We start from the raw sequence: 14,941 nt of genomic DNA on the forward strand, positions 1-14,941 counted from the left end.
CACCAATTTTTTAGATAAGAAAAAGGAGAGGAAGGATGTTTACCGTTTGCTACTCTTAGAGCAGCTCTAGCAGACCCTTATATTACGGACCTATATCGCGCGTTTACGACTGGCGAGGGTTGCGGCAAAACATAACCCGCATCGTGGAACTGTAAAACAGAATATTCACGAATATTCTGTTCTATAGTTCCATGGGCGGGTTTTGTTCTGCCATGGCCCTTGCCAACCCGCAAATCTCAAGAATTCAAACTTACAATTTGGCATCAATTCCATTGATTTGTAGCAAATTTGAACAACCAAACACAATTTTCGCTCAAATTAAACCATTGTTTTTTTTATCAAGACACTAAAAAACATCATGCAAAAGCAACCACCATCTTCACCACCGTCTTGGTTCTCGTTTCTCTCCATAACCGCAAAAGAACCTCACGCAAAAGCCATTATCATCTCCGTGACCATCATCGTCAACATCATCACTCTCCATTTCCGCCACCCATTCCCCCACCGGCGCTGAAGTCATCACACCTTGCAGCCATCTTTCTTCTCTTCAAGATTTCTTTTCTTGCCATATCATGTCATTCTTTGGTGATGTCGTCCATTTTATTGTGATTCATTATCATGATCTTGTTCTCCTCTACAAGAAGCTTGGACAAAGCCTTGTTCTCCTCGGTAAGGGCTTTCCTCTCCTCAATGGCGGCCTTGCACAACCCCTCTTCCTTGAGTAAGGGCCACTTTCTTGCTTCTCCTGCGCTTTCTTCTCGGCCAACACCTGCTTCATCTCCTCATTTGATTGCACCATGATATCTATCTTATCACAACGCCTATAGCTACAGGCTGATGTGAAGAAGCATCTAAATAAGATGTACTTCGACGCGTCAAGTCAGACTTATAATGGCCGGCTGCATTGCTGCAGGCCACGTCCTCATCTCGCCGACTCCGAGTATATTTCAACTCGGCGTCGTTCCACGCGATAGTGACGCCACGCCGTCTCTTCCGATATCGCCGACGACTGATTCTTCTATGATATCTTCACCTCTGGATCAACAAAAACTGCCTCATAACCTAGCTCATAATACCACTTGTTAGAATAATCCGAGGCAATCCGTCGAAGAAAGTGATGACATAAGAAACATCCCACTGTCTGATATCAACAAGGTCTCACTAGGTGATTTGCCCGTCCTCAAGATGAATCGCAACAATTTTGCCATGTGCATGAAGTTTTGCAGCGAGCACCATCAAGTTTTAGTTTTGTTAGAAACAAGGATAATTTTTTTGCAGAAACTACCCTCAAGTTTTAGTTTTGCTACAAACAAGGACAAAATTTTAACAAGTCGGACAGAACTTTTCTCGAAATTTTGGCAGCATAACGGGTTGAAAGAAAATGGAAGGGAACTAGGACAACCATTTTGTATTTCACATAAGAGGGAAAGCAATGTATTGTGTGCCGCTACAACAACTCTGCCATCCACCAGCTCTTAACTATAGCCGGCCACCATACACAAAGGCGTAACACAACAGCCAGCCTATTACACACACCAACAAACCATCCATTGCCAAGGGCAACTCCATCCAGGTCCCATGTCCCGCCTTGTGGATTACAACCTAGTTTCTTTTCACGACGCCTCTTCCTTGAGTCCGGAAACCTTTCTCCTCCCGCACTGACCCGGCCACCAAAGCTAGGCTTGAATAAATGCGGAGGATCATCTTCTATTGCCTTTCAGAGCTAGCAGCACTTCATCTATGCAAAACTAACAAAAGAATTGTCACCGCATGTTAATTTTTATGCCAAACAAACTAACAACAAGAAGCTATGCATATTCTTCTTATTATTCCACTCAAATCATGGTGAAGTCAGATTTGATACAGGGGATTACTCCACTTTAAGATTATATACAATTTAAAGTTCAGAACCGAGTGACCATACCAGCAGAGGAGAGTAGTCTACTTTGAACCATGCTTGCGCCTTTGTTCTCAAATCACGCGAGAAAACCAAAACATACAAACTGTGCGTGCTATGCAGATGTGGAGGAGGGGGGAAGCTCACCATGTTTGCTAGGATGGGCAAGCAGCCATCCGTCTGCTAGTCCTTCCACATGACCAATGTCCAGTCTATAATGAGCAAGCTAAAAAAAGTGTAATGTATGTGTCCAGTAAACATGCACACAACAAAATAGCAATCGGCCGGTCATCTAATCTATGTAAAACAATTCAGTGATCCCACTCCTATCTTGCATTGTTTCATTGACAAAACCCATTAAAATGAGAGTCATGAATGAGTGAAAAGAAATACATGTTCTGTTATGGAGCTAGCAGTTAGGAAATAGCATGTCTAGCTTTCCAAATCAAGAAGATTTAGACAATCGAGCAACAATAGATGATCAAGCAACAGTGAAAATGACCAAATGAACTGTACATGATCATAGGAACGATTGATATCAGGAATGCACTGTTAGGGTACATAGGACAGAACATGCCAGAATTTGATAACAACCCTAGGAATCAAACAACCATGTCATCACTAGTAGACGAATCAGAGTTATAGTGTTTTAGAGGACATGCCATAAGGGGCTTCTTTATAACAAAGCCTGGTAAACCATCACACATATCACACAGCCAAAACATTCCAACCACTGGCATGGAGATCAACCAAGGACCAACTGCAACCAGCACACACATTACCCAGCACGTCGACAAGGGAAACACTCCAGCGCATGCAACACAATACCCGGCAAAAGACAAAAACTCATAGGACTAAAATTGAGGGCTAAATCCACTAATTATTTTACCATAATCACCACGAGAAGCACAAGTGCTTGCATTAGAGACCATCAGCGCAACCCAGAATCCTAGAAATTGCCATGTAATTAAATGTACCAAGGATGGATGGTCATCAGCACAAGTGCTTGCATTGCAAGACGAGTGTTTGTGACTCCTTGAGCATCTCAATGAGTTCAAATCGATTTCCGAATGCAACATCATATGTGAACTATAATTATGTGCAATAATTCTGCCAACATAAACAAAATGATACGAAAACAAGGCATGATCGTACTGAAGAAAACTAATAAAATGAGCCTACTACTAAGTTTTCCACTCATTCAAAATTCATTTGTACTTTCAAGTAATACTTTGACAAAAACTCAGGTATAACTTGGTATTTATAATATAGCAGGCCCCCAAAACAAAACGAAAATAACAAATGGCAACTCATATGTGACAATTCTAGTAAAAAGCAGCAGCAAGTGTGATAAAAGGAAGTTCTTGTACTAGGTTGTAGTAGCAGTTGCTAGTACCTTTCTTCACGGACAGATGAAGAACAATAATGTTCTCTTCCTTTTCCTGACTGAGATCAGCACCACAATCTAGAATGTAACTGAAGAAGGGCGGGTTTAAGCCATCCACGGTGTGCCCCAACCTCCAGGGGAACCTTGACAATGTAACAATTTAATTCATGACACTGACAAAGACCAACATGTATATATATTAGGAAGTAGTAACAAACATGAGCAGGCTAATGGACATGGGAAGTGTGTAATCGTGTAAGGACAGGCTATGGTTTGATATATTCCAAATTATCACCATTTACATGAAAACCAAAAAGAACTGGACATATATTCACATGTTGAGCTATACTGTTTTTCCTGAATCCGAATAATGATAGGATGCCCAGTTTACATAGTGCCTACTCCAGCCACCAAGTCTCTAATTTAGAAAGAATGGGCTATATTCTACACTAACCCAGCAACACAGACATGATGATTCACTCCAACTGTATTTGAATATAAAATATATGTTTGGACCCCGGCTAGTCCCAGGGCCTATGCTAGTCCCAGGTTCCATTGAAACTAGTATAGAGCTTGCAAGTTGCAATTGTTGCATCAACATTGTGTACAATGATGTTTTGCCGGGGGGATGAGAATAGGAACGCGATGATGTGACACCTTTTGCACGCATCCTGGATAGGAGCAGTTAGTAGATACGTGCTTTGCCGACTACTAGAACCGTGGTCCATGGCCATCAATACCACAAATGGAAGGACAGGCTAGTTGGTTCTGTAAATTGAAAAAAAAACATTATTTCCATGTCAAAGTATTATGATAACAATCCGAAAATAGGAAATGGCCGATACTGAAATTTAAAGTATTGAACGTCACAAGCATGGGTACAGCTAGTGTCACACGTCCAACAATCTAAAGTGAGACTACTGCTGCTATCACTGGCAGTGGAGCAGGAAAGGCGCTAGTTTTGACAACTTGTATGTGTACTACTGCAAATGAACCAGATCAACCATGCGGCTAACTGAAAAATGGAAACAAAGTCCTCCACATGCCTTGGAATTATTTCTCACATGTTGACCCGACAAACAATTAACTAGTTGATTACTCGGATGTATGCAGACCGTTATTTATTTCTTCAAGTAATTTTTCGTTTCAGGTGATCCAAGTCTAGCCAGAATTGCACGAGGAATCGTACTTGCAAAATTAACTTGATGCTCGCGAGACTGGAGAGTGCTGCTACATGCACAAATTCAGTCTTCCAGGTTGACCTCTCAAATATTTTAGGTCTTGATAGATGACCATGTCATGGGCTCATGGCAACCTATGGTCACCATAGTACTATTAGAGTATCTCTAGCAGACCCCCTAAAAGGGCCGAACCCGCAAAATAACCGCCAAAATACAGGTCAAGGCGGAAAATGCTGCTAGACCAGACCCCACTACCGCGTCCGGCCCGTAATTTTTTTTTGCGGGGCGCGACAAAATGCCCACCCTAACCCGCGAAAATGCAGGTTCTTCCGCCCACCCCGTCGGTGCCCTGTATATATCTAAGCGGTTAGTTGGTGGGACATTTCACCCGCGCTTTTCCCCCACCTACCGCCGCCGGGTGCCGCCTTCGATTCCGGCCGTACCAGCCGTCCGGATCATGACGGTGGGCCGCCGCAGTCCCAAGATCGGCCTCCACCACGCCCTCGTGCCTCGGCTTACCGGAAAGCTACAAATCGGTGGTTGTTTTGTCGCGACCACCAGATTGGCTTTTCCAGCCACCGTTGGCTGAACCAAAGCCATGGATTGGTCGGGAGCACCCCGCACAGCCTCGGCAAAGCGCGAGCGCCGCATGCAGGTACTGGTTCCATCCTCTAGTTGCTGGCGTCGGTTTGCCGGCAAGGACTCTTCCGGCCATCGCTTGGGCTCGGCTTGCCGATGCCACTCATAGAGTGCGATGACTGCCTAGAAACAGTGTTGCGGCTCACATCCAACACACGGCAGCACCTCGGATGGGTATTCTTCAAATGCAGAAACGACGGGGTATGCCCTTCTTCCTCTTCTGCTTTGTCAACTTATTTGGTTAAATTATGGTAGCTTATTGAGGTGTTCATCTGTGTAGGAAGGTAGATGCTAATTTTGGTATTGGAAAGAAGAATACATCGATCTATTGATAGAAAGAAACTTAATAGATGTTCGTGCACTCCTTAGTATAATTGAACCTAACGATGCAGCTGCATGTGCAATTAGAATAGATATTAGAGGTGAATCAACGTCTAATTGTTTAGAATCAAAGCCGAAGAATGAAGAATGCAAGATGAAGAACCCCTGGATCAACAATGAATGCATGGAGAAGATGTTGATCCAACTAGTGGGAGCAGTTATGGAAGTTGGATATCTTCTAAAATGTCTAATTGTGGTTCTTGTTTTTTTTGGTCTTGCTGTTTTAGCAATAATTTGGTGAATTATGATGTATCCAATGCCTTTGAAGAAAATAAAGAAGCAACTAAATGTGTTTTCATGCCTGAAAATGCAATGGAAATAATAGATTTCGCAGGCCAGCGTGGGCGGCGGCCCAGCAGACCCCGTAAAATGGACCCTCATAAAAGGATATTTTGCCGCACACGCCGGTCCACAAAAGGGTTTTTCCGCGAACTGCAAACGACTTTTGCGGATCGGCTTTATACGAGGTCTGCTATAGATGCTCTTACATATAAGCAGGAGTCAAATACACGAATTCAGACTGAAGAAGCCATACGTACATGTTCCATATATTATCATCTATCATATAAATGAAGCAGGTATTTGTTCTACCCGAGCGCAACCAGAGGGGAGCAGGGGAAGGAGAGGAGCTAACCATGACTGTTATGGAGCCGATGCCGAACAGGCAGCGGGTCCAACGAAAGAGCCTACCACCACACACCTCGATGAACCCCTTGTCATCTCGTGTACCGATGGAATCCTGCTGCTGCTGCACAAGAAGGACATAACGAATGTTGATCTCAAATGGAGAAGGAAAAGAAGAAATCATGTCCTAGTAATGGATCCAGTAACAAAGACCTGTCCTAGACGCTGGAGCGGGGCTCCATGGAGTTCAGCTTGGGGGTGCCCTCCCTGGGTGAGCTTGTCGAGCCCCACCAACACGTACCAATGTTTAGCACCTGCACATGCAGTGCAAAAAAGAGGTCAATCAACATACCAAAGTGATGAGAGGTTTATGACCATTGTCAACCTGAACCCATGGTCAATACTGTTCGATCTAGTACTGGTTTCCGTGTGGATGTGTGCCTAGCCAGTATTCAAATTTATTGATTGAGCTCAATCCTTCTGCTCATGAACTTGCTCGTAGGGCTGCACGGTGGGTTTTTCCTGAAAAGGATGGACCTTTCATGTAGTTAATTCTGCTGGTATGACTTTAATCTTGTTCCTCCAAAATGGGGTAGAACATGGTGGTTTGATGACATATTTATCTGTTGTGGTTACTCTCAGTATCCGGCAATTACTTTCACCAACTCAAGAAATTATACGAGGCCATGAAGTTCAAAATTTTGGATAGACATGTGTCACTTTTTAAAAAGAATGTTGATACAGAAGTGCATCTCTCTCGAAGAAAAAGATACAGCTTTTTTGAAAACACATATACTATAGATAGGCAAGAACCTGTTTTTTTTTTCTTTTCTTTTAGAACAAATATAATAGACTTGGCAAATGGCTGGACCTGTTTTACACGTTATTCAACAGAAGAGCATATAATGAACATTTTATTCCACAGTAATGTCAATGTGAGCACTCAAAAGCAATATGCTTCATTTCAATGGAGGAAAAAATATCCATTTGACACAGGGATACGGTCAATTTCAACAACAAAATAGGCAACATCACAGAAAAATAGAACTCCGGTGAGATTGTAGAGGTGTTGGCAAGAGCCTCTCTCTCTCCCAATGGATGCACACACGCGCGCAAGCTGTTGGAGCAAATTGACACAAGCAAAAACAGAGGAGGAGGAGAGCAGCACACACACAGATTTGTTTTGCAGGCAACGGATGCCTTTTTTCTTTCTTCTTGCTTGACCAACAACACACACCGGTTCTGCTTTTGATGTCCAGTTACAAAAATCATTTTCTTGTACCGAATTTGAGAGGGGAAGATGGGTTAGAGCAGCTTACTACCTTGACGAGCGAGGAGAACCAGAGGAGGGATGTCCATGGCGTACAGAGCAGCAGCACAACAAGCAGGTGCATGTCCCCTAGAGCAGCAGTACAGCAGGCGGATGAAACAACCTTCCTCTCCCATGGCGAAGGTGCTCGATCAGGGAGAGAGAAAAGGTGAGGTGAGGAAGAGCCTACAGAAATATTACGAGACCGAAAGTTGAAGATTTTGGAGAGACATGCGCGGCCTTCTTAAAAAGAATACTGATAGAGGCAAACTAGATGTACACAAAATAGAATAGAGCAGCTCATAATGTCTAGCACTATACACAAAATAGGCAACTTCAGAGAAAAATAGTAGTCGTACTCTAGTGAGATTGTAGGGAGGCGCCAAACCAGATGAGATCATGCGAATAACAAATCATTTTTTTGTAAAGATCTTTCAGGTAGGCAAGAACCTGTTTTTTTTTCGTTTTGAACAACTATAATAGAGCTGGCAAATGGTTGGCTCCTTCTTACAAGTCATTCAAAAGAATAGAACAGCTCCGTGATGTCTAGCACTCGAAAGCAATATGCTTCATTTCAAAGAAGGAAAAACAAAAAGACTCATTTGACAGAATAATAGGGCCAGTTCAACAACAAAATAGGCAACGTCGCAGAAAAATACTACTCTAATGAGCTGGATCATTTTCTTGTACCAAATCTGAGGAAATCTGAGAGGATGAGATGGGTCGGAGCAGCTTATTACTTCCTTTCTGGTTTAGGGTCTTGAGCAGCAGCACATGCCTCCTCTCCCATGGTGCCTTCCACGCTCGCCATGGCCGGTGATAGGGTTCAGGTTCCTCTTGCCTGCTAGGTCGCCATGGCCGCGGGCTAGGGAGGGAGGGACTGCTGCTGGTGTGGCCATGGCATCGAGCTAGGGTTTCGTCCTGAGCTGCTGGATTCGATCTGGGGTGTAGGGAGAGAAGGGTGGCGTAGAAGGCGGAGGCCGGAAGGTCGCCGACGAGTCTGGGAGTGTGGAGCTCGCCGGTTGTCGGAGAGGGAGGTGGTCATTGGCGGCTGGATGGGGATGGGGATGGGATGGGGATGGGGATGAGATGGGGTTGGGGTTGGGGTTGGGGGCGGGGTTGGTTGGGAATCGGGAAGGAGGGCCTATCGTCTCTACTGGTTGGTGTTTGGTTATCTTAAAAATCATTTTTAATTGGCACCGATGGGCCTGCCCGCTGCAATAGTTCAAAACCATGAAAAATTTCATGTGGTCTTGGCGGGCCTGTACGCGCCGGTTCGAAACGAATTTTCCTTCTGGCGCGGACCAACAAGAGCGCGCGAGCCATAGAAGGTTTTCGTCATCGACGAATGCTTCTGATTGGTCAGCGTTGAGCTCTCATGGATCGATCCCCTCCTTCCATTTGGTCCATTCATTTTTTCGAATCCAACGACATACACTTCACGTCACGTGGATCATGCTCATTGCTCTCTGTATATCCCGTTTAACGATTCTAGCCTAAACTTCCTTCACCTATTATATATAAATCTAAATGTAAAACCTAATAAACATGTTCAATACAAATATACTCCCTTCGTCTGGAATTACTTGTCGTAAAAGTAATAAAAATAAATGTATCTACAACTAAAATAAACCTAGATACATCCATTCCAAACGAAGGGACTACGAAACTAAGAAGACGTTCAACTTTGTTGGTATAAGTTTTTTCTTCATGTCTACCTCGTCCCGTGTTCCTCCCTCGTCTGATGGTGGACACCCGACTAGTCCCTATAAATTTGACCATCAACTTTGTTGGTATAAGTTTTTTCTTCATGTCTACCTCTCCTTTTGTTGCTATTATTTTGTCCCTATAAAAGGCACAGTGTCCACAACAGCAGCGATCAATTCATTGCATGCAATGGTATTAATTAGAAAAATTAACATTTTTTTTTCTTTTTTTTCTCTTCGTCTTGGCCGCGATGCACAACCTAAGATGACCTATACACCAAGAAGGAGGAAGTACCTCTCCTTGATACTACCCATAGTGGGAGTAACATAGGTAGTACTCCCTCAATCTGGGTTTTATAGAGCATGTGCTTAGTTCAACTTTGTTGATTCCATGCTTCATGGCGGTAAACGGGCTCAATGCAGTAAGGATCCCGGTGGGATGGTGGATTGCCACTGGAGATAACCCTCCGACTCCATACGTTGGAGGCTCTCTCCAAGCCTTGGACAACGCCTTTCGATGGGCAGAGTACGTAGTCTAATTCACGAAATTGATTTTTTTCGAAACTTATCAATACAAAATTAAAGGAATTATGAATTAATCAACACATTTGTGGATGTATTTGTAGGGCACGCAAGCTAGGAGTGATCATAGGCTTGCAAGAAGCTCTTCGGTTGGGATTATTTCTCAATCAACTTTCACTTTTGGCTATGTTGATGCAATTTCAAACAATGCTTTAGGTTGAATGGCCTACCACAGGAAGCTTCCGTGTCCTTGTACCTTTCTTACAGAATTTCTACCACAGGGAGTTTTTCCACATGGTTTCTCACGAAAGGTTTTTAATGAGGCAATATCAATGCAAGCATGGACGATATATGTCATTTTCTCTTTATTTTCCCACTGGGTTTTAGAAGGAGTTTTTCATGGCATATTGTATGTTTTCTTCTCAATTTTTTCCACAGGGTTTTGGAGGAGAACATTTCAAAGATGATGGGTCTCAAGGACAAGCGAGGATTAGGGGGTGTTAGGATTTATTTTAAACTAATTATAATAATTAGGGAATAATCCTCCCTTGTACAGAACCGCTTCGTGCGGGTTGCTAGCCAACCGACGCGACGGTTTTTTCACGACCCCCACGAGCGGACGCATCCGTTCGTGGCGACGGTTAATTCCCTGTGTATTTAATCCTCATGGATCATCAATGAAAGAGACAGTTCGATCAAATCATACTTTCACAGATGCATGTGCTCTCTCATCGCGACTCTCTCCCTTCCTAATCAAAGAATAGATAAAACGAATAGACCATCTGATTTAAAACAAGAGTCCATGTGAATATGCACTTCCATATACACACGCGTGCTTATCCTACTAATCCATGGCTCTAACGCAGTTTGTTAGCTGCACGCATGAGTGCGTGCGTGGCTCTTTGCTTATCCTACTAATCCACGCCAATATATCTTTCTTTCCCCAATAAATACACACGGCCGGCGGTGCGTGCGTGCATCCTTTCTTCTCCCTAGCTAGCAGCTTCTCGCCATGGAGCGCGTGTCGTGGCAACCACTTGCGCTCCTCCTCCTCGCGGCGGCCGCGGCCGTCGCCAGCGGCACTGAGGTCGGGTACGACGGCCGGTCGATGGTCATCGATGGCGAGCGCCGCCTCCTCATCTCCGGCTCCATCCACTACCCCAGGAGCACGCCAGAGGTATGCATTGCACACGGAGCAGCAGATGAATACACCATCGTCTCGTCTTAGTTTCCATGAATGAATTGTAAGTCTCGATCGTTGCTTGCCTGCAGATGTGGCCGGATCTGATCAGGAAGGCCAAGGAGGGCGGGCTGGACGCCATCGAGACGTACGTCTTCTGGAACGGCCACGAGCCTCGCCGCCGGCAGTACAACTTCGAGGGCAGCTACGACATCGTGCGCTTCTTCAAGGAGGTCCAGGACGCCGGCATGTACGCCATCCTCCGCATCGGCCCCTACATCTGCGGCGAGTGGAACTACGGCGGCCTGCCGGCATGGCTGCGCGACATCTCCGGCATGCAGTTCCGCATGCACAACAACCCCTTCGAGGTACCCACACTGCTAGCAGATCCTTCCCAACAATATAATGGTTTTCCTTGGAGGTCAAAATACGACCAAGTTATTGATGCTTGCAGCAAGAGATGGAGACCTTCACGACCCTCATCGTCGACAAGCTCAAGGAGGCCAAGATGTTCGCCGGACAGGGAGGCCCCATCATCCTCTCTCAGGTACGTAGTAACTAACTAATATTAATTATGTGAAACTTATCTAGCTTGCATTCCTAGCTACTTGTCGTCGACAAAAGAGTGGATCAGTGAATATAACATATATATATGTGAACAATTTACATATATAGATCGAGAACGAGTACGGGAACGTCATGGACAAGCTCAACAACGACGAGTCGGCGTCTGAGTACATCCACTGGTGCGCCGCCATGGCCAACAAGCAGAACGTAGGCGTGCCGTGGATCATGTGCCAGCAGGACCAAGACGTCCCACCCAACGTGGTCAGCGCATGCACATTTTCATCTTTCCTATTTTTGTCTCTACCAATTATTATTCTTCTTTCTTCCCAAGTGTAAAACAAAAAAAACTCAATGCTAAGTCTTCTTAATTACTAGATCAACACCTGCAACGGCTTCTACTGCCACGACTGGTTCCCCAAGAGGACCGACATCCCCAAGATCTGGACTGAGAACTGGACTGGCTGGTACCCTACATATATATATACCTGGATCAACCTTTATATATTAATTTTCCTTCTTTTTTTCTTATGGAACCTACATGCATATGCGCGAAATTGGTTAGCACGTTCTACTATATGTTGAATGAAGTTCAGATTGCTCTTACATTTTATCCACGATATATAATTAGGTTCAAAGCCTGGGACAAGCCTGATTTCCACCGGTCCGCCGAAGACATCGCCTTCTCTGTTGCCATGTTCTTCCAGACGCGAGGATCGCTCCAGAACTACTACATGGTGATTGATTTATAACTAATCTATACTTTTCTCTTCTACATTAATTTCCATCCTCTAGCAGGCTGGCATGAACTGAATTTTACATCATTTGACATGTTGATCGTCAATTTATATGTGATCAGTACCATGGTGGCACCAACTTTGGCCGCACGTCGGGTGGCCCATACATCACAACCAGCTATGACTACGATGCCCCTCTCGATGAGTACGGTACGTGAACCATCTCTTGTTGTTCCTTCAATTCATATATTCGTCCCAAGCTTATTTGCATCTTGTAAATTAATAATTAGTGTCAATATGCAAATCATATTCATTATCCTTTTATGTTTTTGTTTTCAGGTAACATCAGGCAGCCAAAATACGGGCACCTCAAGGACCTCCACAATGTCCTCAAGTCCATGGAGAAGATCCTACTCCATGGGGACTACAAGGACACCACCATGGGCAACACCAACGTCATGGTAACTAACATGCATTCACATACAATACAAAAATCCTAGCACTGTTTTTAATGGTGTTCACAACAAAATTGATCCATTTGGTTCATCAATATCTACACTAGGTTACCAAGTACACGCTGGACAACTCCTCTGCCTGCTTCATCAGCAACAAGTTCGACGACAAGGAGGTCAATGTGACCCTCGACGACGGCGCAACCCATGTCGTGCCCGCATGGTCCGTGAGCATCCTGCCGGACTGCAAGACCGTCGCGTACAACAGCGCCAAGATCAAGACACAGACGTCGGTGATGGTGAAGAGGCCGGGGGTGGAAACCGTGACGGATGGCCTTGCTTGGTCGTGGATGCCCGAGAACCTCCATCCTTTCATGACGGACGAGAAGGGTAACTTCAGGAAGAACGAGCTGCTCGAGCAGATCGCGACGTCGGGCGACCAGAGCGACTACCTATGGTACAGGACAAGGTAATCAAACATCTTGATGCTTAATACAGAACTACACTGTTGCATAAGATTGAAATATAAATTAATCTCTGGTGATGATCAAAATGTGCAGCTTGGAGCACAAGGGGGAATCGAACTACAAGTTGCACGTGAACACGACTGGCCATGAGCTCTACGCTTTCGTCAATGGCAAGCTTGTTGGTGAGCGTCCCAATATACTCTGAGTGGTTTGCACACTGATGGATTAATGAACTTGATCAAGCTAATGTTAATTGATTTGATTAATTGGCATGCAGGGAGGCACTACGCTCCTAATGGCGGATTCGTCTTCCAAATGGAGACACCGGTGAAGCTCCACTCTGGCAAGAACTACATCTCCCTCCTCAGCGCCACCATCGGGCTCAAGAACTATGGTGCTCTGTTCGAGATGATGCCCGCCGGCATCGTGGGAGGGCCGGTGAAGCTCGTCGACACCGTCACCAACACCACCGCCTACGACCTCTCCAACAGCTCCTGGTCCTACAAGGCCGGCCTCGCCGGCGAGTACAGGGAGACCCACCTCGACAAGGCCAAGGACCGCAGCCAATGGAGAGGCGGCACCATCCCGGTGCACCGCCCCTTCACCTGGTACAAGGCGACCTTTGAGGCCCCCACCGGTGAGGAGCCCGTGGTGGCGGACCTGCTGGGGCTTGGCAAGGGCGTGGTGTGGGTCAACGGCAACAACCTGGGCCGCTACTGGCCGTCATACGTCGCCGCGGACATGGACGGCTGCCGGCGGTGCGACTACCGCGGCACATTCATGGCGGATGGCGACGGGCAGAAGTGCCTCACTGGCTGCAACGAGCCGTCCCAGAGGTTCTACCATGTGCCACGGTCGTTCCTCAAGGCCGGCGAGCCCAACACGATGGTGCTGTTCGAGGAGGCCGGCGGCGACCCGACGAGGGTGAGCTTCCACACCGTCGCTGTCGGGGCGGCGTGCGCGGAGGCCGCCGAGGTCGGCGACGAGGTGGCGCTGGCGTGCAGCCATGGCAGGACCATCTCCAGCGTGGACGTGGCCAGCCTCGGCGTCACGCGCGGCAAGTGCGGCGCGTACCAGGGCGGCTGCGAGTCCAAGGCGGCGCTGGCGGCGTTCACGGCAGCGTGCGTCGGCAAGGAGTCGTGCACGGTGCGGCACACGGAGGACTTCCGCGCCGGGTCCGGGTGTGACTCCGGCGTGCTCACCGTGCAGGCAACCTGCTGATCCCCACATGAACCAAGGAATAAATTATAGTTAGTGTCGTTTAGGCTTAGTGTTAGCTAACGTCAATCAGGAGCTAGGCATATGTGTTAGGGGGCTAAGTAATTAGCCCAGAACAATTACATGGTTCGCTTCATGTGATTTTCGATGGAGATCATCGAGGTTAAACCAAGAATTTTTCGCCTCCTCGATCAGTTTGCTATAGGGTGAAGATTTTCGGTTGAAGAAACAGGCAGACAATACATATGCGTTGGTAATTTCTATTTCTTATATACATATGGGTTTGCTTATTTGAATCACAAGTAACAACGTGGGAAAATAAATTTTGCACCTTTAATTAAATTAAATATTTAACAGCATCCACGTATAGTTTAAAAAAATTAACTTTTTCTACATAATGTTCCATTCATTTGGCACAAACAAATACACTTATTTATTTTTAATGTTCTTTCTCATGTCTCATTCTGTTGATAATAAAAAGGTTTGTTTAAACTTCTTGTAAATCTAAATAATACGATTTTCCATTGCTTAACAAAAAAGTATTATTTCATTCTATTACATATATTTTCTGATTAACTCGCACAGTGGCCCTCTCAAGTGTGCGAGCAAGTGTTCTACTATAACCATCACAAACATTATGTAAATAACGTATCACTTATGTGGTAAAGTTCTTTAAA

The 14,941-nt window shown here is 45.5% G+C and overlaps 1 protein-coding gene and 1 long non-coding RNA gene across 6 annotated transcripts; one reads left to right on the forward strand and one right to left on the reverse strand.

Annotated features, from left to right (window-relative positions):
• Window positions 1-1,393: 1,393 nt before the first annotated feature.
• LOC123431202 lies at window positions 1,394-8,412 on the reverse strand. Of its 5 annotated transcripts, none has more exons than XR_006623097.1 (5): window positions 8,159-8,412; window positions 6,120-7,604; window positions 3,942-4,052; window positions 3,294-3,427; window positions 1,394-1,748 (listed from the first exon to the last, which is right to left on the reverse strand). It is a non-coding gene; the product is annotated as an uncharacterized LOC123431202 (long non-coding RNA). The 5 variants fall into 5 exon arrangements; XR_006623079.1 differs by lacking the exon at window positions 8,159-8,412 and having other exon boundaries at window positions 6,120-6,230; window positions 6,323-7,814; XR_006623076.1 differs by lacking the exon at window positions 8,159-8,412 and having other exon boundaries at window positions 6,120-6,233; window positions 6,323-7,814.
• A 2,246-nt stretch (window positions 8,413-10,658) lies between these two features.
• LOC123404056 (beta-galactosidase 1-like) lies at window positions 10,659-14,267 on the forward strand. The gene is made up of 11 exons (XM_045097980.1): window positions 10,659-10,823; window positions 10,919-11,194; window positions 11,281-11,373; window positions 11,502-11,654; window positions 11,769-11,857; window positions 12,022-12,127; window positions 12,250-12,337; window positions 12,467-12,588; window positions 12,690-13,048; window positions 13,140-13,228; window positions 13,324-14,267. The coding sequence occupies exons 1-11, from the start codon at window positions 10,659-10,661 to the stop codon at window positions 14,265-14,267; spliced, it is 2,484 nt and encodes an 827-aa protein (XP_044953915.1).
• The last annotated feature ends 674 nt before the right edge of the window (window positions 14,268-14,941 follow it).

Source organism: Hordeum vulgare, chromosome 1H (assembly GCF_904849725.1).
Source record: "Hordeum vulgare subsp. vulgare chromosome 1H, MorexV3_pseudomolecules_assembly, whole genome shotgun sequence".
In the NCBI taxonomy this organism is placed as follows: Eukaryota; Viridiplantae; Streptophyta; class Magnoliopsida; order Poales; family Poaceae; genus Hordeum; species Hordeum vulgare.